The 26,855-nt window shown below is 46.8% G+C and overlaps 1 protein-coding gene across 6 annotated transcripts in view; it reads left to right on the top strand.

Moving 5' to 3' along the window:
• ARFGAP3 (ARF GTPase activating protein 3) overlaps positions 1–26,855 on the top strand; it is a 520,570-nt gene that overhangs the window by 108,685 nt on the left and 385,030 nt on the right. For all 6 annotated transcript variants that reach the window (XM_086922080.1, XM_086922097.1, XM_086922107.1 and 3 more), the window contains exon 2: positions 26,525–26,643. In XM_086922080.1, coding sequence (XP_086778206.1) covers positions 26,525–26,643 — 119 coding nt within the window. The remainder of the gene's footprint in view (positions 1–26,524; positions 26,644–26,855) is intronic.

Genomic DNA, 26,855 nt, shown 5'->3' with positions numbered 1-26,855 from the left:
GCCTGATGAGGCCAAGGCAGCTCTACGCAGGTCCGCTCAGCCCCGACCCAGCAAGCAGTCCCCGCTGCACTCGCCTAGTATCCGCAGGCTCCGATGGCAGCCACCTCGTTAACACTGTCCGTCTCTCCTTTGCTGCCTTAATCCACCTGGGCACTGCAATCTGCGGAGTCTCATTGCACCTTGTTGCTCCGATGACGTGCAGTAGTATCCGCTCTCTGTCTGCCAGTGCCCGGCTGGGCGATCAGCAGCCCCCTCCGCCTTTCTCTTCTCTGGTAGTTATGGGCACATCACCGGCCTTCGCAGCCTTCCTCCGCTCGATGTGGATCCGCACGCATATCAAGCAGCCGATTTGTCACCTCCCCCACGAGCGAGCATTAGTCGGACGTGTCTCACAGCCTGGTGGCCATTTTCTCGAGCATCACCGCACTTCGTCCCCTTCTGATACGGCACGTTCCCGCCATTATCGGGTAGCCAAAGTTCAGCCGGGTGCTCCAGACAGAATCAGCTTTGGGTACGATGAATGTCAGCTAGCATATTGATTTTCCGATGGTATTAGCCGGATTGCGGAGCCTGGCCTGCGGAGTTCCTTCACGAGGCAGCCATTCTGCTACACTCTGTAGCCACGCCCCCTGATCTACTGTGCTCCTTCCTCTCAGAAAGAGAGCAATCTGTTTTGCTGTCTAATTCTCTCTTATTGCCAAGTGGTGTACTGCAATTGTCATCTCTATTAATATTTATGTGACCCCCCTTGCAAAACATATACGATATTTTGGTTTCTCAACCATCTCCTATGCTGATGATACCCAAGTCACCAGTAACATCAAAGAGATGGCGCATCGGTTTAACAGCTGTATGCGAGTGGTGGTCAGCTTGACGAGCAGCTGCTGCTCACTCCTTTGTGGCAGGAACACTTCTTTCTGGAGTGATTCCTATTGGCTTCAGACCTTGGGTTCTGTCCAGTTCCTAAAGTGAGAAACCTCGGGTTAATATTGGACTCCAAAATCCCTATTTAAGGAACAGACTAATAAGCTTATGTACACCTGCTTCTACCAAATAAATACGTTGAGGAAAATCCTGCCGTTCATTCCACTAGAGTTACGGACAACAGGTTTCTGCTTGGCTTTAAGATTAGATTACTGTAACACCCTTTAGTTGGGCATTCAGAAAGTATCTCTTAAAAATAAAAGCAACAAGCATTTACAATGCAATGGTCTCGGCAATATTATAGGTAGAGCTATTGGTATTGCTCATTATTTTTTTATCTTTTTTGTATCCCTAAATAAATGGCATTGCCATTTCCATTGGCATTAGCTTTTCTTTGCAAATGTGATATCTATTGCATTAGTAGAGAGAGAGAGAGTGAGGTAGTGAGAGAGAGAGAGAGAGTGAGGTATTGAAATAGAGAGAGAGTGAGGTTGTGAGGGAGAGGGATGTTGTGAGGTAGTGAGGGAGAGGGATGTTGTGAGGTAGTGAGATATAAGCATAGAGTGATGTTGTGAGGTAGTGAGATAGAGAGAGCGAGAGAGGTAGTGAAAGAGTGAAAGTGAGTTAGTGAGATAGAAAGAGTGAGGTAGTGAGAGAGAGTGATTGAGGTAGTGAGTTAGAGAGAGAGAGTGAAGTTGTGAGCTAGAGAGTGAGTTAGTGAGAGAGTGAGGCAGTGATGTTTTGAGAGAGAGAAGTTGTGAGGTAGTGAGATAGATAGAGTGGAGTAGTGAGGTAGTGAGAGAGAGGTACATAGAGAGTGAGGTAGTGAGAGACAGAGAGTGAGGTAGTGAAAGAGTGAGGTAGTGAGGAAGAGGGATGTTCTGAGGTAGTGAGATAGAAACAGTGAGTGAGTTTGTGAGGTAGTGAGATAGATAGAGAGAGAGAGAGAGAGTGAGGTAGTGAGAGAGTGATGTAGTGAACTTTTGAGGGAGTGAGTCGTGATCTAGTGAGGTGGTGAGATAGAAATAAATAGAGTGAGGTAGTGAGCTGGAGAGAGAGTAAAGTTGTGAGGTAGTGTGTTTGAGAGTGATGTGGAATGCATGCTAACAATAAGCAACAAACAAACATGCTACAAATACCTCCCACCCCAAGACCGGCACTTACCTCTCATGCCGCTGATCAGCACACATAAGCTGTCAGGAGAAACAAGAACAATCTATCCCAGGCTCATTAGCGCTCGTTCCACTGCCCATCATGGACCTGGCATAAAAGGCAACAGTTTCCTGATACACCGCCAAACTCTCCAGGCACAAGAGAAACGAGAGCGGCGACCTCATCAGCGGGAGGGGGCGAGAAAAAGACACGGACAGCGGGAGGGGAGCACTCCTGGGAGTTGGAGGGCCCGCTTTAGCCTGTCTCTATCGACAGCCTGCTGTCACTTGGGAGCAGGCCTTGGGTTAGAGGGATCCCTCAGAGGCTGCAGCGCCTTTTGTAAAGTGATCTCCTCCAAACACATTCCCAAAACCGCAAACAGGAGGTGAGGAAGGACCAGGGCACCACAGCGAACAGGCAAGGCCCAAGCTAGTTAATGGGGCTTTAAGGGGAAACAGAGGCCCGGACTGGGATTTGAAGTGCTGAAATCCGGATCACAGTTCACCAAAACAACCACTCGACTCGACTTTTAACATGCTGTCAAAAGCAGAGAGGGGCGACACTGGATCAAAAATACCAGAGAGCTTCAAAGAGCAAGCAACAAATGGCATTCCAAAGACACCACAATTTTCTTCCATTTTATTATAATATAAAAAGGTTATTTTCCTTTGGGGATATCCAGGGCCCAGATGGATGAGTTGGTGCGTTCTGAGCTTTTAACATCCTTTGAAGGTTATTCAATAATGAGTTGCATATCTTCTCATTTAAAAAGCTTTTTTTTCTCTTTATGAAATACTCCAATACTCACTAAAGCATTTTTTTGTTAAACCTTTCAATTGAAGCCTCTGTACATCCCTTCTTCCATTTCTTGGAATTTAGTGAACGATGTCATAATAATAAATATCGCATCTTGCAATTTTCAGGTTAAGTTTAGTGTGCTATAAATTGTTTTGGGATAGTCCGAATGTTCATATTAGGTTTCTTGCTTTTGCCACCTCAGCATTTGAGGAATGAAGACAATAAGCGGACATTTTGTACGGGTGACCCCAAACTACAAAAAAAGGATTGCATCACGTTCTACTGTAGCAACCTTTTCACAAACAACCCCACTGATGAGTGCATGACCGCCACGCCATGACAAACAGATGCACAAAACCATTAATGACAATCCAAACCCTAAACACAAACCTACAACTTGGGACTGAAAAAGGAAAATATTTACCTGCATCGAAATTGCATATTAACCCCTTCCATGCTCATGACGGATCGGTTCCCTCATGAGCGTCGGTTGAGCTGTGCTCATGACGGAACCGTTCCGTCATGAGCCGATGGGCTCATTAGAACCTTCAGCACAGCGCGAAAATTCGCGCGGGCCGCTGAAGGGGTTATAAATATGGCTGCGGATGAAGGGGGTGGCATTTTAAGATTATGGAAACTGCATTCCTATCACATTTGGTTTATGAGTGGACGATGTTTCGATTCCTAGCAGGGCAGCTCAGCGAGTTGAACGCATGTTGCTGGGCACCAAGATCGAATTCTGGAAAGGCAGACTCGGGCTTCCATCTTTCTGAGGTCGCTACATGGAGCGCCAGATATTGGGTAAAGGTTGTCTGCTTGCCTCTCTTAATTACACTGCTTCGAAGGTGAAGACATGCCTTCTGAAGCTCAAAGCAAAGAACTGCTACTTGCGATTCATACAGTGTAACCGCAAATATTGCTGGTCATACTGCCACCAATACACTGCACACCCACCTTACTGCCAACCATATACCGCACACACACCCTACTGGCAGTCATACACTGCACACCCACCTTACTGCCAGCCATATACCGCACACCCACCTTACTGACAACCATACACTGCGCACTCACCTTACTGACAACCATACACTGCGCACTCGCCTTACTGCCAGTCATACACTGCACACTCACCTTACTGCCAACCATACACTGCACACTCACCTTACTGCCAACCATACACTGCACACTCACCTTACTGCCAACCATACACTGCACACCCACCTTACTGCCAACCATACACTGCACACATATATCTCACACTTCCTGGAGTGTCCCATAACATGATAACCAAACCTCTCAGTGGTCATCAAGATCGACATGGAACCACTTTCTACATAGGTTTAAAACAAAATTAACATACTTCTAACCACATGCTCTACAAGGGCAGCCTGCACTAATGCGAGCGAGCACTTCGGCGCCTCACAGGGGTCGTAAGCGCTATGTAAATGTTACAATACTGTGCGCCTCTGTCCTGCGTCGATGTGTTACTTCTAACCCCTTCTATTCGCTTCTGCACTGTGATGTATCCTACGTCACTCGTCAGATCTTTACAAATTGCAATTTGAGGGATCCATGAATTCTCAGGCTAGGCGGGCAGCACTTAACTCTGGTATCCATATATCTGGACCTACTTTCCCGGGCCAACACACATGACTACCATCTGTTACGCTCCCTGAGATCCCCCATCGCCTCCCTAGACCGACATCTTTGGTCTTAGCCCCATTGACCGTCACCTATCTAAACACACGATCGATGGTGAAACATCAATTGGATATTTTCCAATTACTTGACGCCAATACCTTTTGACATCCTTCTGTCAGAAACATGGTTAATGGATGACTCCGCACCTGATATCTTAGCCGCTATTCCTACCGGGTACTACATACTTCAATCCAATCGAACCCAGAGTAAAACTGGCAGAGGTGTGGCAGCTATCATCCATCAAAAGCATAATTTTACCATCTTAGAAAGGATTAGCCTTCACCGTGTTGATAGCCTTTTTTTGAAATTTACCTCTCCTAAGTTTTCTTATATTCTTACTCTTTTCTACCGACCCCCTGATCATATGCCGCTATTTCCTCAGCTTTTTGGAGAATTGATTTCTCAACGTGTTATCAATCATGCCAGAATCATCGTCATCGGTGACTTCAACTACTGGCCTTTAGACCCTTGTGAAAGCAACCTGTTGGTTGAATTCTCGGATCTTTTGACCGGCTTGTACCTCTCCCAACACATTAATAAATCTACCCATATCAAGGGGCACATCCTGGACCAACTCTGGACTACCAACATTGCAATTACCCCCCCACCATCTCCCCCTGTCCTTGGTCTGACCATTCCTTTATTACTTTCATTATTACTCAGACCCCTTATTTTCCTTTGATCCCTATTAATAATCTTTTAGCCCGAAAGTGGAATCGGGCTGATCAGAATGAATTTCATAGTCTTGTGATTTCTACTGCTCCTAAGGAACTGGCTTCCATCCCCGACCAGGCACTAAGCATAGCGAGCTAGTTGGAATCAGCAAGTGATAAAGTCGCTCCCTTGAAAAAAATTAAAACCAAGCGACCTCATGATGCTCAGCGTAGTTTTTCGGATGAACTGAAGAAGGAAAAATTGGCCCTTCGGCAGGCTGAGCGCCGCTGGCGGCGTCAATATTCCTCCAAGGAGAAAACTATTTATATCACTCTGTTAAAGCACTATAAACTCCATTTTACAAACAAAAACTACATACTTCTCTCAAAAAATCATTAATTCTTCGTCTAAATCCAAAGATATATTTTCTATCGTTAACGAGCTCACTCAACCAGACAGGGTGCTGGTCAAACCGGTCCCCTCCCAGACTTTGTGCGACTCGTTGAACGCTTTCTTCATTGACAAAATCATTACTATTAAAAACAATATTCTCTCCTCTATTCCATCCCCGGTCCCCATAACATCTGTAAAAATCCATTGGTGCTAGATCATATTCCCCTGATCTCTAGGGCAGAATTCTTGACCCTTTTGAACAGAGTAGGTTCAGGCTCTCCATATGACTGCTGTCCTCCCCAGATTTTAAAAGAAGCCTTCCGGGCCTGTCCCGATCCCCCACTTTCATTTCTTAACAACTCCCTGATTACCGGTATTGTCCCTGTTACCTTTAAATGCGCCAGTGGTACCATCCTAAAAAAAACCAACGCCGATCCCCTGGTGTTGAGTAATTTTTGCCCTATTTCCTTGCTCCCATTCCTCAGCAAAATCTTGGAGGTGCATGTAACTAACTTTCTCAGTTCATTTATTGAGTCTTCCGAATTTTTGGACCCCCAGCAGGCGGGTTTCGGGCCGGTGCACTCCACTGAGGCTGTTATTGTGGCTGTGATAGACGAGCTTAGGAGGGGAGCCGATAATAACATCACCCAGGCGCTTGTGCTTCTGGATTTATTGGCTGCTTTTGACACGGTCGATCATGATCTTCTGATCGACCGTGTCAACGGCGCCGGCATCCGGGGTATGGCTCTGGAGTGGATTAGAATCTTCTTATCTCATCGCTCCCAGGCCGTTCATCTATCCAACTTCTCAGCCACCCCAAGGAAATTAACCTGTGGGGTCCCACAGGGGTCTGCCTTATCACCACTCCTTTTTAACTTGTACATGCAACCCCTGATTCGATCCCTACGTAATAGCCCAGCCACTATCCTCAATTATGCTGATGATATTCAAATGGTTTTTAATCTTGATTCCTCTCCCACATCCATCGCTGACTTTCAGTATACTATGACTCTTATTGCCGATTAGGTGCGCCAAAGCCAATTGAAACTTAACCCAGACAAAACGGAGCTTGTTCTAACCGGAGGGTCTCTTAATCCATGGAACCCCAATTTCTGGCCACCCTCCTGGGGTTCCGCTCCCTCCCCTGCCGACTCCGTGAAGAGTCTAGGGCAGGGGTCTCCAGGACCGGTTTGGAGGGCCGGATCCATGCCAGATTTTTTGGATATCCCCATTGAGATACATGTAGTTATTTTAAAAATCTGGCATGGATCCGGCCCTCCAGGACCGGTTTGGAGACCCCTGGTCTAGGGGTTATCATCAGTAAGGATCTCTCTTTAAAATCTCAGATCAATGCAGTCACCTCATCATGTTTTTTTCACCTTCGGAGAATCCGGAAAATCTGCAGGTTCCTGACCAATGAGGCCCTAATATTAGTCATCATGGCATTAGTCGCCTCCCGCCTCGACTATGCCAATGCTCTTTACGCTGGTATTCCAGCCTACCAGCTTCGCCAACTACAACTGGTTCAGAATCAAGCGGCGAGACTCATTTTCCATCAACCTAAACACCAACATGTCTCCCCCTTGTTGAAAAGGCTCAATCGGCTTCCGGTGGCACAACGCTGTACTTTCAAACTTGGCTGCACCACCTTTAAGTCATTAATGGGCCAGGGCCCTGCGTTTATTGCATCTAAGATTTACCGTTATGTTCCATCTCGTAACCTCCGTTCTTTACATCACAACCTTCTTTCTGTTCCCTCCTTTAAACGGAAAAAACATGGTGGCCTTAGGTTTTCATTTTTGGCACCTAAACTATGGAATTCTTTTCCACACAAACTCAGATCTATTTCCTGCTACTCATCTTCAGGAAAACGTTAAAAACTCATTTGTTCCGTCAAGCCTATGATTAACACTTGCACTTTGTCTCTCACTCTTGCATACTCGTTTCGTTTAGCGCCATGAAACCGTTTGGTGTCCGTGCGCTTTATAAATATATTTTACATTACATTACATTACAATACAACAAGCAAAACGAATCCCTCTCCCCTCTCTCCCACCAACCCCCCAATCAGGCTGTGAGCCTACCTCCCTCTCCCCCATTAACCAGTAACATTCAGACCCTAGTTTCAAACAGAAGGGAATCATCCCATAGGGTAGCACGAGGTTGCTGGCAAATCACCCCCACTCTTTAGGTAGGGTGGCCGAGACTACTACTCATGACCACCGTCCAGGATACCTTACAAATATTTTACCTAGTTACAACCCCTCAGAACTTGTCAAACATTCAACTCTAAAGACACAGGCACTTCTGCCTCGCTACCCATAGACCGCCCCTGACAGCGAAGAGAGGGCCATTAACTGTACAGTTTACACTTGGGGTGCACTTATCTGTGAGTCCATCGTATAGGACCCGGATCCTCAGTCATTGTCGCTCATGTTTTTATAGGTCTGTGAGTCGTTTACCGCACCCAGCTGTTTGTGCTCTTTCGCCATTTGTTTTGCATACGCAAGAGCAGCTTTAGCATCTGTAAAAAAGGTGGGCTTTCCGTGACCTTGAACCCTCAGCTTGGCAGGATAGATTAAGGCGTACTTGTCCCGATCTGTTGGAATATTTTTTTCGCAGGGATGAATTCTCTGCGGTCAGCTTGTACTTGTAGTATGAAATCCGGGTACAAAGATATATGATTGCCCTTGTATTGTATATCACCTTTCTCCCTTGCGAGTAAGGATCGTGTCCGTGTCCCTGTAATTGAGGACTCTTGCAATGACCGGTCTCGCAGGCGCGCCTGGTCTCGGCCTGGGACCCAATGAGCGATGTGCCAGTTCAATCAGAAACATAGCGGAGAGGTTAGTCCCAAAAAGTCTCATCTCCTCAACGTACTTTTCCATATTTTGGATGTCCGTCGATTCTGCAATCCCCGTTATGCGTACGTTGTTCCTCTTCGAGCGTTCTTTCAAATCCTCGTTCTTTGGCCTTATTAGCTGCAGTACTCCATTCATACCTCTCAATTTCTTGTCCATGTCGGTTTGACCTTCTTCTGTTTCCGTGACCCTTGTCTCTAGAACACTCATACGGCCTTCCAGTGGCGGTGCGTCCATTAGGGGCGTTGGGGCGTTGCCCCACTAGCCATGGACGACCGCACGCTGCAGGAAGTAAATACTAATTACTACTAGGCTTCAAAAATAAATTATCCGCTTCACTAAGCGCACTCGGCAGTTTGCGACAGAGAGAGCCAGCGGGACAAGCCTGACAGAATCGGAATCGCGGAAGGCAGTGGGGGCGGGGCTTCGGCAATGAGTGACAGCGCAGCCATAGGCAACGCAGCAGGCACTGTCTGTGAGTGTGTGCGCATTTTGGGCTAGCCATTTTTTTGACTGGCCCACGCATGTGCACACCCAGTAGTACCTTCCCTCCTCCTCCTCCCCCACAGCACGCAAACAGGCAGGGACCCGGCTCCCCCGGGTCTCAAAATGGGCAGTATTGACCGTGCTCTTTAGCCAATCCTGGCGCAGTGGCACTGGTAATGCTGCGCCAGGATTGGCTGAGACACCGTGGAGACTTCAACACTGTGGTGCCGCGCGTGGGTGGTGGATGTTTCCTAAGTGCTGCACTGTAATGGCCAATCACATGTGGCTTATGTCAAGCCATGAAGTGGTGATTGGCCATTTTCCCATGCTGCTGTAAGCACGTCACCGCGCCTGGCGTGCCTCAACAGCACATGACGAGGAGTAAGAGAGTCACGAGGAGAGTGTGTAGTATACTACTCTGTCATGTACCCTCGTGCGTGCCAGCTGCAGTCTCCATACAGTCAGCGAGTCGAGTCTGTCGAGTGTCACGTCACCTCATAAAAAGTACGTTTTTTTACAGTACAACAATCCAGTACAGAAGTGCGTCAGTGTGCGTGGTGTGTCGTGTGTGTCTCTACTAGTCTTTGCATATGCGGTGTGTGATAATGATTGCATGACTGACCTAGTATGTGTATGTAGTAATGTTGGTGACTGCTTGAACCCATGTGCGTGTGCCTATGTGTGCGAGTGCGACTGTAACTGAACTCACATGCATGTATGTTGTGTTGTTTTTTGTGACTGCCGCTGTGTGTGCTTGCTCGTGAACAGTGGTGAAAGCAGCCGTCTCAGACTTAAAGAAAATTGGTTAAATTAATTTCTGCAACAGTCACTGATATCAAATCTTTTATTTCTGCTGCCCGGCTGCCGATCAGCGGCCTTTACATTTTACACTCAAGCCGGTGCGCTGCGCAGCGCACTCCTGCTGCGCTTCACGCATCGCTCGGCTCATGATGTTATTAAACTCCGATTATGGATCGGACACAGAGAGACAAGATCAGGCCTAGTTTTATTAGGAACCTATGATGACTGCTGAGACTTCGATAATATTGCATGATTGACTGCTGAAAAACGGAAAACTCTGGCTAAACAGAAAATCAGTGCAGGCTGCTGGCATTAGAGTCCCTGCACTGATGGTAGTGTCCCGAGCTGGCAGGATGGATGCCACACTCTCAGCGTTGCTGCAGGCGGTAGATTCCCAGGGCCGCCTTGGCTGCTCCTGCTTCCCACCACGGGCTAGGTTGAGAGCAGCGGCTCTGGCTGAAGTTACAGTCTGGGCTGCGCGAGTTCCCATAAAGGTCCTCTTCCCTGGTCATCACCCGCATTCCGGCCATCCGAAATCAGGCTTCTGCCGTTCCAGCATACGCATATTGCTTTTCCTGTTCCCCACTCACTGCATCTCCGACCTCCCCCACATGCACTTCACCTCATCTGCTCCCCTAAACTGCCCGGCCACAAACGATCTGTCACATTGTCCTTTCCTGCTCCCGATCCCTACATTACAATGCCTGCTGCTCAATCGACAAACACCCCCACACACTTACCTGTTCTCCTGCAGAGCACTTTCAACCTGCCTGGAACACACAGCTAAGAATGCACAAATGGCCTTTGTTAGCTGCCAGAAATGGACATGCGGCCTCACAGTGGACCCTACAGAAAGACCATCCATTGTGCTGTGCAGCCGGCGATCAGTTCTTGTCAGACACCAGGCCATTAAAGGTATTGCTGTAAACAGGTCTTGGGTTGCACATTTCGGCCACCACAATTCCTAGTAATGTTCTCTGGACAGGGAAGGTTTGCAGTCAGGTAATGTGCCCTGGTGCACTGCAGTGCTCGCGTTTCACTTTCTTTGTGCCTGCTGCTTCAGTCTACTGCTCGTGGTCGTGGCTAATAATCTGTTGTTGTTCGTAATCGTTGGCTTGGAAAACATCAAAACAAGTAAGAGTCGGGTGGGGGCCCCAGCTGTGACCCGTGCCCTCTGACCGGCCCTCGTATTATTGTACACACATGTGATGATCACTGACTGACTGATAATTTAATGCTATAATGGCCTGGTCTCTTTGATTAATGATGGGGACTGCAGTGCTTTAACTAACAAAGGTGATTCTGGCAATTATTCAGAGCCTGACGCGCGTTGCAGATGCAACATGAAACAAGTCCATTTCTCCTCAGTTCCTTGTAATTAGTGGCCACAATCCTTTACTAGTGCACACTGTCACTGATCACGTTTAGGAGGCCAGGCAGGGTGAAAGAGTCTTTGAATCTTTCGAATCAAAAGCTTCCTACGTGGGAGTGAACAATCAGCAGCCAAGCAAGAAGCAGCAAGCTTATATGTTCGAGAAACGTTCGTTTTGTGCTTTGTTTTGTGGTCACCAGTGTCATTATTGGTAAGAAAAGGGGACCGGTCAAGAAAAAAACACACATCATTTCATGTTGATTTCTGAGTTTAACAGTGTTACTAAATTTATTTACAAAAAGTAGCTTAATCTTTCCAGGATGTGATTGTATTAATTAATGTGCGATGAAACTTTGCTCTAAATATGCTGACAGCCCTGAAATAGAAAGATTGCAGCATCAATCATTTGTAAGGTTGAAACACAGAATTAGTATCTACTGCGTTTCTCTTGCTCATACTCATATTCGTGGTTGAATGTCTCCTTTATCCCTGCTCATACCTGGTATAGGAGCAGACCCATCAGCCCCCCTTCCCTTTGTGGATTTCCTAGTGTTAAGCATTTCTACTTTTATTAAATTAAATGAATGAACATTTAGAAAGCCAATGTTTTAAAGAGCGCATAAGAGAAGCTGAAAGATTGCTCATGAAGCAAAACTTTCCTTCTGCATCTGCATGCCTTATCAACACACCATTCATCATTTTTACTTTTGTTAATGTTGTACTATTTTGCTTCAGAATTTTGACTTGTGCTGCATCCAATTACATTCTTGCCTAAAGTATAGACAAAACAATATACAGTTAGTGTGGTGACTGAAATGATGGCTCAGTGAGCTGATGGTTGGACATCAGGATCATGGTTTTAACAGTCATAAAGTAATAGCTGTCCTGATATATTTCTGTAATACTTAGTTAAATGTTTTTTTGTATTCTACCTTATGATACGACCGTGGACAACCGTGTTACAGGCTTATTTTCTCTTGTGTCCTAATGATGGCCTAACTATAATTCCTTTATTAACCTTCTTGCTTTATCAAACTTGCTTGAAAAGGCACATTTGCCCACTCTTTTAAAAAAAATAATGCCCGGGGTGGGGGCAACTCGCCCTTATGACAATTGGGCACATTTTCTACACTTGCGCGGCACAGGGGACTCATCCTAAACATTTACGCCCCACCACTTTGAAATGTCACCAGCCGCCACTGTGGCCTTCTTGTTTCTCGACACGTTGCGTAATTCTGTCCATCCTTTCTGCCAGGGAGTCCATCTTAGAGTCTATCCCTTGCAGACTAGTCTTTAGATCTTTGAACATTTCCCTGATATCATCGGCGGGAGGTTGGTCCGTGGCGCTGTCTCCCTGCTATTCCTGCTTGCTAGCTTCACTGTTCGCATTTTTACTAGATTTCTTGTCAAAGTTTATCTTGGGCTGGCGTGATTACCTTGACTCAAGTATTGATTACGGGCTAATCCGACCCAGCTCCGGTCAACACCAGATATCACACTATGCGGCCAATGATGCTGTAGTGTATCCAGTACCCCTTTCTCACCGTCACTTCCGTTGTCAACCGCCTAAGGCCTTAGGGAGCGACTGCAACCTCACGACTTGCAGACCTCGCATGTACAACTCCTCCAGACCAGTGCTTTCACACCTAAGCGTCTGACTGGCTTGACTGTAACTGTGCCCGCGTTCTCAAATCCAATCAAACTTTACACTCCCCAGCGCCACCGGAGACCACAGTACAGGCGGGCAGCATTGGCTTGTCTGATCAGGTGCATGGATGCTTCCTAGCCGAACTGCCGCCATCTCAAGAGATTCAAAGGACCAAAAGTTTTCGTCTAGTTGCACATGGAAGCGAGCCGGGAACCACTGAGCATATTCAATCCCATTGTCTCTGAGTTCCATCCGCACCGACAAGAACCCCTGGCATTGTTTCCGGTCCAGTTGTATAGAATCCGGGAAGAAGAAAGGGCCGCATTGTCGAACCACATTTGAGTCCCCGCATGAGCCGTCAGAAGAATAGCACGGAGCAGTTTGTCCACAATCAGAGCTGATATTGGACACACTGACTCGTCCGGGACTCCCAGTGCTCGGACATTAGCTAGCTTGTAGTCCAGAAACTCCCGCACCTCCCGTTTCATGGGGTTTACGTCATTGGTTAGTTTGGCCGTTGTGGGTGTCATGGCTCTCATTTTGTCATTCAATCGAACGAAGGCCTTTCTCATTAGCCCCAGTTCAAACGTAACAGCGACCAGTTTATTTTCCAGGGCTTGGGCTCTCCAGCCCAGGGAAGAATGTAGACCACCAATAGCCGCCATGACAGCTCCAAGCGTCGGTTCAACCCTGACCAGCACCAATTCTTCTCCCTCGATAGTGACAGTCGTTTCCTTTTTCGGAGACCTCTTAGACCGGATACATCATCCCAATTCGTCCGTTTGGTCTTTTCCGGTCACTTCGGAGGAGCGGGTCTGAATTGTACATAGGTCGGTATTGGGCGCCATTTCATTCACCTTGTTCGCGATCTTTACCCCGTGTCTGTAGATGTAGACCCCGCTCTGTTGTAAAGTTACGACCCACATATTAACCCATTGATTTGCTGGGATACTTCAGGGTAGCCTTCCGGGTTACGCCCGCATCCATTGGACCGAGATTCAGACGATGTCCGAGCCATTCACACTCCGGGCTCCGTCATTTAGGGCACTCCAATTGCAGCCGCCGTGTTATTATATTGTTCCACTTTTGCCGCTAATCAGTTTGGATGTTCACCGCTAGAATCGGGCAAAACTCCACTTCCATACCGGTTGACCGGTCCCTCCCGGACTCCCATGGCCGATGTTGTTCAACTAGTAGCCGGCTGCTCCCTTACTCTAGGCCCGGCTCCAAAGCTGATGTAGGCCGTAATCTTAATGGTGACGTTTTTCCGTCCTCGGAGCTGGTGGATCACTCGGGATCAGACGATCAGGCATCGTTTCGACTCATCGGGGGCGTTGCATAGGTGCAGGATAAATAGCAGGATCTTGTGGCAGGATAAGGTCTACGGAGCCGGGAGCCTAAGCGGCCATCTTGGTCGCCAGCTTGCCTCCTCCTAGAGGTGAAAATTTAATTTTCATTTTGAATGGAAAGTTTTTATATGTGCAAGCTCCTATTACTGTCACAGAGAGCTGAACATTGTAATTTTCTCAAAATTGAATGCCGTGAATTTGGGTCCCAAATTGATTGCTTCACTGCAAACTGTGATTAACAACCATTTCTCTCAAAAACAGTTCACCTTGGAAAAAAATAACCTGTGAATTGATAACTTCCAAGTATAATTTTAAAAGATGATTTTGTAAGAATGCAGTTGATCCTCTAAGAAATGCAATTCTTGAAAAATGCACATTGAACCTATTTGTTAAAAAAGAAGTAGGTTTGCAAAAAAAAAAATACATTTTGTGAATTGCAAATCTAAAACTGGCTGAAAACTCTCGCACACACACCAGGCTGATGGTCATTCCCAAGCTACAGATGTGGGAGGAGATGTCACATGCACCGAAATAAGACTGTGCTTGTCCCCTCACAAAGAATTGCCAATCCCCATGTAATGTGTCTGGAGACAGGGCAATGAAGGACAGATCTTTTGCACTACAAAGACGTTTTCTTTTAAGTCTCCATACGTCAGTGGCCAAATTAAGTGTAAGTACTGGACCTCTGACATCATATACTTTGAACACTTCTGGATTGAGGACATTTTGCCAGGAAGAAGAGCTGTGTTGCTGACAGGAGGAGCTGCTACGTTGCTGCTTGCTTTATTGTGCTGGCCTGCTGCTTACTGCTTCTGTTCTGGAAGTGAGAGGACTGGAGTTAGCTCTCTACATACAAGTTTCTCCAAAGACTTAAGTTGAGCTTTCCTCCTGTTGGACGTCACCGGGCCATCAAAGGCTTCACCTGCAGTATCTGGCCTCCTCTGCTGAGAGCCCTATGTGCCAAGTGGTGCCAGTTCCAGTTTTGGACCCTTACAAGTGAGTTTTATGTGCTGAGAAGATCAACACATTTACTTTGAGTGTGACTTCGGAGCCGGCGCTGCTATACGATACAGCACCGCTGCCTGCACCGGAGCAGTAGTCACACCTCCATGCAATGGCAGTGACTTGCAATGTAGGCCCCCACTCCTCTGCAGTGCCTCCGAAGAACCTCCAAACAGAGGGTCCTGCATACTGCCTCACTGATATCTGTGGTGCCTCACTTAGTTGCTGCCCTGGTGGCCCTGTGTCGTGACATTGACACTGCGTAATTGACATCTCATGGCGTGACCCTTGGCACTTGATTGACCCCCACACATCTAGCGTAACTTACGCCTCGCCGCCAACCGCACATCACGAACCCCACATCACCTCCCCTGTGCCTTGAAACTTCCCGGGTGTCACAGCCTTAACGACTGCACGCTGCCTCCAGGAACTGACACCTCACTTGTTTCAGTGACTCACCTTCATTGTGCATCGCGCCGTCCCAAGCACCGTCGTGCCAACAGTAAGTAACAAACTCCAAACTGGCTTCAGCGATGCCTCACCTCCCTGGCACTTCGCAAAATCTTTGCTTTTTCATTGTTTCCAAAGTACTGTAACTGGGGTCTGTATGACTCTATAACTGGCCCTCTCTCCTTCGCTGTCGGCCTCGAACTTTGAGGTTCAACTTTGTCAAGCATGTCGTTATAGAACCCCGTTAGAGCTAGTGTGTTTCTAAGCACTATAACTGCATTTAATCTTTGAAATTTCGTAACTTGACATGTGTATGTTTGAGTTTTGTCATTCTGGTCTATTTTTATTCAGATAAATATTGGCTATTCTAAACTGGTGTGGAGTACCTTTGTGGTATTTTTAGTGTGCTACTGTGTACCAGTACTTTACTAATTTCCTCTGAGAATAAGCCTGACTGCTGACTGCTCTTGCCAAGCTACCAAGGGGGTGAGCACAAGTTATTCTGAGGGTCTAATTAACCCTGACTATAGTGCGGGTCCCTGCTTTCACAGTGTGCAAACCACTGCCAAACAGAGACCCCATTTCGAACATCTTTTAACTCTTTTTCGTTTCCTCATAATTCATCATCCTGTTGCATTCCCGAAGAATGGTGGCTGTGACCTGTTAACTTGTAAATGTCCTATTAATAACATGTCTGAACAATCAACCCAACAGGTAGCACTTTTTTGCGGATTTTATATTGTGCTTAGGAGGCAATATTTAAAATCAGTTTTTAAATGAAAGCCTATATAGCTATCTGGAGGCATTTCAGAATCTTCTAGATTTAAATGATACCACAGTATGTCCTTGTGTAGCAAAAATTTTTATTAATGTGCTACGTCTGAGGAAATCTTTGACCCATGTAGAAAACAGAGTTGCGTTGGTGCTGCAATTTTAAATCGGTCTTTAGCCGAGGACATTGAAAATTATTGTGTTAAAGAGATCACGGGAATCTCTTAATTATTTTACAAATATTTTATATACGTTTTTACACTGTGCATGTTGCTTCATATTTATTAGTAGATACTTCGTTATTATATCAATAACAATAGGACATTTTATTTCTATGTGGTGTAATATGAGCATAAGTATCTTGACCACGTTTTATCGAATGATGTGATGTTGTTTGATGTGATACTGTAATGGTTTATTATTTTATAAACCCAAAAAAGTTTTATTTGATTTTGTCTGCTGGATACACGCTGGTCAAGTCAAGTCAAGTCAAAAAGATTTGTATAGCGCGCTACATACCCAGAGGGTCTCAAGGCGCTTGAAGAAGGGTAGGGAGTTACTTGTCGAATATCCACGTTTTGAGTTGCTTTCTGAATGCTAGGTGGTTCTGAGTGAGGCGAAGGTGAGTGGGAAGTAAGTTCCAAGTTTTAGCTGCTAGGTAGGAGAAGGATCTACCTCCCATGGTGGTTTTGTTGATGCGAGGTACAGTGGCAAGGGCTTGGTTGGAGGATCGTAGCTGGCGGGAGGGGGTGTAGAAGGATAGTCTTGTGTTGAGGCATTCGGGTCCGATTTCGTAGAGTGCTTTGTGTGCGTGGGTTAGGAGCCGGAAAGTGATCCTTTTATTGACGGGGAGCCAGTGGAGGTTTTTCAGGTGATCAGAGATGTGTTCTTTACGCGGGATGTCTAATATGAGCCTGGCTGAGGCGTTCTGGATGCGTTGTAGTTTTTTCTGGAGTTTCGCGGTGGTGCCGGCGTAGAGGGTGTTTCCGTAGTCCAGACGGCTCGTGACCAGAGCGTGGGTGACTGTTTTTCTAGTTTCGGTAGGGATCCAGCGAAATGTTTTTTTGAGCATGCGAAGAATGTTGAAGCAGGATGAAGAAACGGCGTTGACTTGTCTGTTCATCGAGAGTGAGGAATCCAGGATGACGCCCAGGTTCCTTGCGTGGTCCGTCGGGGTGGGTGCTTTTCCAAGGGCCTCTGGCCACCAAGAGTCGTCCCAGGCGGAGGGGGAGGTACCTAAGATGAGGACTTCTGTTTTGTCAGAGTTCAGTTTCAGACGGCTGTGCTTCATCCATTCGGCTACTTCTTTCATTCCTTCGTGTAGGTTGGTTTTGGCCGTGTTAGGGTCTCTGGTGAGTGATAGGATCAGTTGAGTGTCGTCGGTGTAGGAGATGATGTTGAGGTTATGTTGGCGCGCGATGGCCGCGAGGGGGCTCATGTAAACGTTGAAGAGGGTAGGACTGAGTGAGGACCCTTGAGGTTCGCCGCAGATGACTTCAGTGGCCTCTGACTTGAATGGTGGAAGGCGGACTCTCTGGGTTCTTCCGGAGAGGAACGAGGTGATCCATTCCAGTGCTCTTCCTTGGATTCCGATGTTTCTGAGGTGTTGTAAAAGGGTGCTATGACAGACCGTGTCGAAGGCTGCGGAGAGGTCAAGGAGGATGAGGGCGACTGTGTCTCCATTGTCCAGTAGAGTTCGGATGTCGTCTGTTGCTGCGATGAGGGCGGTTTCGGTGCTGTGCTTGGCTCGGAAGCCGGACTGTGAGGGGTCGAGGGATTTGTTGGTTTCGGGGAATGCGGCGAGCTGGTTGTTGACAGCTTTCTCGATGACTTTGGCCGGGAATGGAAGGAGTGAGATAGGGCGATAGTTTTTGAGTTCGGTGGGGTCCGCTGTGGGTTTCTTCAGGAGGGCGCTGAGTTCGGCATGTTTCCAGCTTTCCGGGAAGGTTGCGGAGTTGAGGGAGCAGTTGATGACGTCTCGGAGGTGCGGTGCAATAATGGAGTCTGCTTTGTTAAAGATGTGGTGAGGGCAAGGGTCAGTGGGGGATCCTGAGTGGATAGAGTTCATCAGACGGACGGTGTCCTCAGTGGAGATTGGCTTCCAGTCATTGAGGATGATCAGGGGGGGTGGGGGTCCTGCAGGGGATTGGGTGGGTTGGTCTCAGGGTTGGTTGTCGAAGCTGTTGTGGATGTCTGCAATTTTGTTGTGGAAGAATGAGGCTAGGGAGTCGCAGAGGGCTTGAGAGGGGGTGATGTCGTTGGAGTTGGCTGAGGGGTTGGTAAATTCCTTGACGATGTTGAATAATTCCTTGCTGTTATGGGCGTTGTTATCTAGACGGTCTTTGAAGGCTGCTTTCTTGGCATTTCGGATTAGTTGGTGGTGTATGCGGGTGGCGTTTTTGAAGGCGTCCTTGGTGCTGGTGGTTGGGTTTTTTTTCCAGGCCTTCTCGAGGGAGCGACAGAGTTTCTTCGATTTCTTAAGGTCCTCGTTGAACCAGGAGGCCTTTTTGCTGCCTAGTTTGATTTGTCGTTTTTTCAGTGGTGCTAGGATGTCGGCGCTGTTGGATAACCATTGGGTGAGGTTGGTGGCTGCTTGGTCTGGGTTTGAGGAATGGGCGGGGGGCTTTTGAAGAAGCGATGAGGAGATCTGGTTGATGGTGATTTTGTTCCAGTTTCTTTGCAGGGTGGGTTGAGGGTGGTTGTTGGATGTGGGCTTGTTGTAGGTGAAGTGAACGCAGCTGTGGTCAGTCCAAAGGAGAGCTGTGGTGTGGTTGAAGGAAACATGCTTGCTGGAGGTGAAGATAGGGTCGAGTGTGTGACCTGCGATGTGGGTGGGGGTAGTGACAAGTTGTTTAAGTCTGAGGTTTGCGAGGTTGTCCAAAAGGGTGGTGGTGTTGCGGTCGTTGTTCTTTTCAAGGTGAAAGTTGAGGTCTCCCAAAAGGATGTAGTCCTCGGAGGGGAGCGCGTGTGGAGTGATGAAGTCCGTGATGTCTTCACTAAATTGTGCGCGGGGTCCAGGTGGCCTGTAAAGGAGGGTGCCTCTAAGTGTGGTCTTGGGGTCGATGTGGATCTGGAAGTGAAGGTGTTCAGAGTTGGCGAGATTGACGTCTGAGCTGGTTGAGATGCGGATGGATTTCTTATGGACGATAGCGATGCCTCCTCCTATGTGGCCGGTACGGTCCTTGCGAATGATCTTATAGGCTTCCGGGATGGCGATGGTGATGTCTGGGGCTGAAGAGGCATTCATCCATGTTTCTGTTAGGAAGGCGACGTCCGGAGAGATGGTGTCGAGTAGATTCCAGAGGTCAATGGCGTGTCTGTGGACCGAGCGGGTGTTGAGCAGGATGCATTGTAGGTGGTTGGGATCGGATATCTGTTGTGAGTTCGTAGATGAGGAGTTGTTCTTGGTGCCGTCGAACTTGCAGGAGTAGCAGGAAAAGGGTCCATGGGTGTGTCCAGGAGCAGCTTGGACGCAGTTGAGGGAGCGGCCGGGGTTGAGGGCTAGGAGGGTGGTGGCAGCGTAAGTAATGCGGGAGGGGTGGACTTTACGAGGACCAGGGGCTCTGGCGCTGGGCGCGGTCCAGGCGCGGACGGGCATAGACGCGCTTACCTTTGGCGCACCTTCGGCGTGGCCGTAGCGCGTGGACGCTGCGCGTGGGCACATCTTTCATTTAAGCGCCTTGATGGGGGGAGGGGCGTGGGAGGGGCAGCAGGGAGGCGGGAGCGTTGCGAGGAGGAAGGACTCAGGGAGACAACAACAAACAAGATGGAGGAGGTAAAAAGTCGAGTGAGGCTGGGGCACTGAAAAAGTTCACAAGCGCATTTAAACAGGTAGCTTCTATGTTAATAGATAGAGCGCAGCTCCGTTCCGTCGCTCTGATTATATGGCAAAAAACGATACTATGCTGCTAAATACCTGAAACGCTGTAGCGTTATGCGTGGCACAGAGTAAGCAGACTGAAGAGGAAATCACAACCGCTAAAGTAAATGCACAATCACAAGCGCTAATGCAAATGCGCAATTCAATTACAAGCACATAGATGGTCAGAGGTTAATGGAGGGAGTAACGATACCACTGGAGCCAGGGAGCGTGGGAGTCTTCCATAGAGGTCTAACAAAATAATTAAAATGTGATCCTACTTTTAGAGGGAGTGTAGTATGTTTACCATGTTTGCACTGCGAATTATGTCGGATTGCAATGTTTGAAGCAATTTTAGTTAAAAATTAGCCTTGTTTCAAGACTAAAGCCACACTCAATTTGTTTTGCCTTTAACCCCTTCCATGCTCATGATAAGGTCAGCTCGTCATGGGTGTTACCTGCGCTGTGCGTTTGACGAGCTTACCTTGTCATGAACAATGGAAAATGTCACTTTCCAGCGCACAGCGGGAAAACCCCATAGCAGCCAAGGTGTTAATGGACGCAAAACACCCGTATACAAATTCCGGCTGGCATTGACCAACACAGTGCATGTGTTGCTTGAACATGAAGTGCCTTAAAAAAGCAAGAAAAAAGAAACGTTTGGCAAAACAAGGACAGTTGGTTTTATTAAACAATGCAGCCGAGAGAACAGTTCCAGGAATATGGTCTCAAGACTATCTCAATTTGCAATCAATCTGAGATGCGTTTATATACAATTTATTGAATACCATAAATGTCCCGGGCATCCTTGTATGGTAAAGAAGCCTTTGGAGTCATAAATCAACTTCTTTGATGGGGAATCTACATGGGCCTCAATCTTGCGTGAACACAATGTGGCCAGTGGTTAACTTGTCCAGATGTCCCTCATGGGGCACGCATGAGGACTGCGTGTACTATGTGTGCTGGGTCCTGATTGGGTGTATGTTCCTAACTTATGTGGCATCTGATTTTTATGGTGTTTTTGGAGCGTGCATACCCCCTCTGGCCATGTGTGCTTTATTGGGGTCAATCTTTCTGGACCATTGTGGTATCGCTGCACTAATCTGTGGGATTGATCGGGGATTTCCTATTTGTGTGTTTGTCGGCCGGCTACGTGCCGCCTCACCTGTGACTTGTCAATCAGTGACCTCAGGCCTAGGTCTCGGAGCCTGCCTGACAATGTAGGGGTTGACATGGAGCTCATAAGGGGTAAATTCCTTAATAAAGATGCGATTTTCGTTTTTAGGTCTCGCACCTGGCGATGCAGCGCGAAGCGCTATCGCCAGCGAGACTTATTGTTGCCGACTTGCCTCTGAAGGGCAACAGGAGATGGGCACGCGCAGTGGCGATTGGAGCAGGTGCACACGCACGTACAGCCATGCGGTGTGCACATCTCCTGTCCATCCTCACTGCGTTAGATTAACTTGCAGGCTAAAAAACAAACAGACTTGTGTGTTTTTTTAATAAAAGTTTGCATGTCAATTGCAATCAAACCTACCCCACCTTGCACGTCTACCGCTTTTAAAAACCCTTCCCTTATCTCATCCCCGCAGGCTCCTGGTTGGGCCCTTACCTTAGTTGTTGCTCTGTTGGCAGCCAGCAGCTCCACAATCTCTACAACCGCATCTGCCTCTCCCTTGTGTGTAGTTTTTGAGCGCGTACGGCTTGTGACGTTTCAACCCAGCGCGCGCATGGCCCACGTTCACTGCCCTCCCTCGCGCACTGCAGATGGAGCGGCCTAAAGAGCAGTGTCGGACGCGCTGAGATGGCCAGAGAAGACAAGCCCTAAGAGTGCACATTGGCTGTCCGGGCGCGCTGTAGAATGGCGACTGAGCAAGCAGGGCTGTGGAAGGTAGTGGTACTCACTCTCTCAAACCCAGCGAATGAGCAAGCAACACTTTCTCTGAGGGTCAGCGACTGAGCATGCAGGGATGTGGGAAGGACTGTGTGTGCCAGGGACTGAGGAATGTATGTAGAGCACAGTGGGAGTTTATTTATGGCGCGTGGTGGTGTATACGGCCTGTGATCGTGGATAAGTTGAAAGCAGTTTTTTTCTTTTTACGTACATTGCATACTTCGATGTTGGTAAGTTGTATAATTGGGGCAGAGGGAGGAATAACACACACTTCTTGGCGCTATTCCAGGGTATGTGGCGCTATATCATTTAAGGATCGCAGTGCTTCGAAAAAGGGAGGTCTAGTAAAACACCAAGCCTGTATTATAGTGCCCACTTACACTGGCTCTTGATAACCCTGTTCTCTTCAAATTAACCAAGAAAGAGGCAAACTAAAATCTGGAGTAGGGGGCAATCCACTGTTCTCCTCGGTCTGCCTGTACACCCTCAATTGTTGCTTTACTTTGGGCAAAGAAGGGGAAACTTTCCCAACATTAAAGATAGTTTCATTCCATTTTGTAACTGCATCAGTGATGAAAAGATAGCTCAGTGGGTTTGTGCTCTCACTGCAGTGGTTTCTTTGCAACGTGAGGGGTCCGTTACTACTAATTGCATTGCTAGTACTTCTCTAGTGTGCCCAGGGCCCCAGGTCCAATACCGGTTGATCTTCACCTGCTGACGCAACAAACAGTACATGGAGTGAAAAACAGCCTCCAAGTGCAGTATTTCAGATTATCGTTGTATATGCGTAAACAAACACAAAAACAGTTTGTATATTTGCGACGCTAGCCCCCATGAAAAAGTTGCCATACCTACCCAGAGCCTTTTGTAAAAAAGTTTTTATAGTTTCGCTTTTTTTTTTTACAAAATTAGAAAAGACAGGTTTGCCAGCTGTCCCCTCATGAAAGTTTAGAACAGACTTTAGGGTGCAAGGATGTGGCCTAGGGTCGACAGAAAGGCATGAGGTGTTGGCACAGTGTCCTTCACCCCTTCCGAAACTACAACACAGCACCAATGAACAGAAGTGTCTGTCGGAAAGTGACTGCGAACTGCTGCCTCAGACCTGCTGGCCAACAAATATGAACTGGGTTTCCCTAAAAAATGTTGACCGTTGTGTCATACTCAGAAGGAACAGCAAATAAGCGAGTCCTTCTGTCCTTCTTTGCGTAGATACGGCGTCACAACCAGATTGCAGCAGCATGCGCTTTAGCTCCCTGAGCTATCCGTACCGCTGTGAGAAACATTTTCTTCTAAAAAGCCGAACTGCTCGTCACTGAAGAAGGTGTCCATCGGTGAATAGCGATTTTTTTTGTTTGTTTTTTGACCGAGTGTAAGGGGGTGTAGGTTGGTGGGGGGGGCAGGGTGGAAGGCAGCATTCAACTTGAATTTGCAAGCTAGCTAAACTGCTGAATGGCGAGATTAGTGGAGGAGAAAACTGCATGAAAAGAAGAATCGCTTCATTGTGCCCAGTCTTTACTACAGGGCTGGGGCGTAGAGAGGGGGTGTTGTGTGTTTTCTTTTTCTTTTCTATAAAGTTTCCCTCCCTCCTGACAGATTTCTCTTATTTCCCACCCATTAGCTTGGTCTACTCCAAGCTGAAATGGATATCCCTGCACACAGATCCTGAATATTTCCTATGGTCAGAGGGCGCTTTAATTTCAGTGAGCCAGTCGCTGCCATGTACAATACCTATGATTGTAAGGAAGTGGGAGAAGTAACTCGTCGTTTGTGTGGGGCTTTGAAGCCAAGGTACTAACTGTAAGAGCAAACATTGTAGCCGTGGTGAAGGTGCTCAGCGTAGGTTCAGGAGGGCCAGACCCATACAGATATTCGAGATAACCTCACAAGTGTGGATGTGACTGTGATTTTCAAAAGAAGCAGGAATTTACCACTGGTAAGACACATTCGTCTGGTTGCAGTACCATTATGGCCACTTGCACATCAGGGTATATAAAAGTAAGTACCATTTAGCCTGTCAAACACAGGGAACCTCGTAACGGAGTAACACAAAACAAGCGATTGAAGATTTTACTCTGTAAAAAAAAGTAGGATTAGCACATATAATGGATACAGGTTTTAATTTTAAGCCTGGTATTTTTAATGGTGGCTAAACTCGAGTTGTCTCTGATGATATGATAATTTTATTTTGTGCATTCCCCACCAACATTTGTACTTCCCAGTAAGATGATCCTATGGAGCAGTTGTGTAAGAGGAGAGAAACCAAGGGAGTGTCACACATAATACCATTCTCAATCTTGACCTCTCTAAGGCTCTCTCCCCCTTACACCCTTCCTTCAACACTCAGCAGCAAGCCCTCCCAAACATATATTTAAAAAAGCATCTGCAATGCAATAGGTCTCGGATTTACGCAAGTTTGAGCTACTGACATTGTAAATGACAATGCCTTTTATGATTTGGTTTTTTAAAACATAAATAAGAGGCATTGTCATTTACAATGCCAATAACATAAACTCCAACCAATGCGAGACCTATTGCATTGCAAATGCTTTTTATACATGAAAGTATCGTTCTTCATATTGATATCGACTTTCTCAATGTTAACACATGCAAGGCGAAGAACCAGGCTCTTCGTCTCGCTAAGACGGGTTGGGCAACAGAACATTTCCTTACGAGGACTTGGCTGCCCATTTGTTAGAAGCACTCATGCCACTCAAGTGGTTTCAATCCTGAACTTCCCCAGAGATCGTGCACTTAACCTCAAACTGCACAAGAGCGGGCTGTTCCCTTCCACTCTGTAATCATCATCATAATTCAGTGTCCTTTTGGCACTTCCTTCATCAGCTTTGCGAGCCGTTATCAAGCCATCTTTGTTTTCCGAAAGCCAATTAATTGACCAATAATTAATTCTATGTTGTGACCATTAAAGTAAGTGCTTCTGTTTGCTTTTTTCAGTGAAAATGTAGGCTACATAAATTACCCAATAGTGCCACCTAGTGGCACTTTGTGATGAAATGTGTACTCTAAAAAGCCTTCGGCTGAACTGGTTTGCTAAGGGGAGGGTTTGGCTGCTGTTTTGTCTGCAACCGGAATGTTATTTTCTAGTGGCTCGCTAGATGTAAGAACTTGTATCGGCAGTCTTAAACCCAGCTTCTTCACGCAGGAGGTCAGCCCCCTCCCTGGGACACCGTGGATAAGCTTCCTTCCTCTCCTTTGGAAACAGGCACATTAGCTCCTCCCCTTGGGCCAGCAGGACAATTTGATTTTGCTTCGTCACAAGCTGATTAGTATTCAAGGAAATTGTTGTTCATTTCGTCAAGACGCACTTTTATTTTCTTCACACTCCGCATCAAAGTCCAAAGGTAACTTCATAACCTGAATGTGGGGAAAGGCTAAATCTCAGTTTTAATTTACAAAATAATTTCATGTTTCCTAGACAATCCTTCTGAATATCTTGCTTGTTCCTGTGAATTTTATGTAGTTTACAGAACAAGGATACTTGTGTTGACCTCTCGCTGCGCCCTAATTTTACAGTATCATGTGAATTAAGATTGCTGAAATAGTATTACAAAATTAATTTGTGAAACTCGGGGATAAAGTTTGCAGTACTTACATTAGGCGACAGAATGCATATATGACATTTTATTTATCAAACCTTAATTTGGTATAGATGTTGCCAAGTTTTAGTCCATCTCTGATCTGCTGCAATTAGTGCTTTTGTAACACACAAAATATGTACAGACTCATTTTCGAGATTAAGGTGATACAGCTGAGTAATATAGCAGCACAATATGGGGTTGAGAGACCGCTTTGGTCCAGTGCATTATGCCTGATCTTGGTGCCTTCCAGTGGAGCAGTCCCTTTGCAACGTACTGGGCCGTGAGGGCTTATGTGAGCACTATAGTTTAATGTATTTACTAAGCTCTGGTTTAAGGAAATTCAGGCAGGTGTAATGTTCCTTAATACAGTAGTATATGCGATCCTGGAATTCGGTTAGGTTGGATGGGCTTACAGGTCTCTTCTAGTTTAAGGTTGATATGGGAATTATCTGTGCACACCTGTAATTCCAGCCTCCACTGCCTGATCATCAACATTGCTGTGACGTACATATAGATATTGAGATGTGTGCCACACTGGATCCTCGATGCGCCCCACAAATCCTTTTCAACGAGGATTGAAAATGGATTCTAATGGGCTCGGTATGGTTTACAGAAAAGTGCTGAATCCACTTGTATCACTACCTACACTTCTGTCCACTAACAGACATTTAGCATGATGCCGTGGGGTACGATTTTTTAGGGTGCTGAAAGCTTGGACAATGTATGCGCTATATATGTAGAGATTAATTTCATTTCAGAAAGTCGGTGCAGACTCCAGCTGAAAATGCTGATGGCATTTTTGTTTTCTAGGCATGCTTCGACTGCGGAGCCAAGAATCCTAGTTGGGCTAGTATCACCTATGGTGTATTCTTGTGCATCGATTGTTCAGGGACGCATCGATCGCTTGGTGTTCATTTAACATTTATCAGGTACGTAGTCTACTGCACTTGAATATTATCAATAATTTGCAACTAATGAAAGGTTAGAAGCTGCTGTGGTTCACCTTATGTGGCATGACCGAAATAAGTAGACTTAACTACATTTTGATTTCTAGGGCATTCTACAGTGAATATTCGCTCTGGCTTACTGCGGGTCTGTGCTCAGAACTTCACTTCCACAAATATTGATGAAATAATTTCAC

The sequence above is a fragment of the Lissotriton vulgaris genome, chromosome 1_1 (genome assembly GCF_964263255.1).
Source record: "Lissotriton vulgaris chromosome 1_1, aLisVul1.2, whole genome shotgun sequence".
NCBI classification, from domain to species: domain Eukaryota; kingdom Metazoa; phylum Chordata; class Amphibia; order Caudata; family Salamandridae; genus Lissotriton; species Lissotriton vulgaris.
Note: the sequence above shows the minus strand (reverse complement) of the source record. Positions and strands in the feature narration are given on the sequence as shown.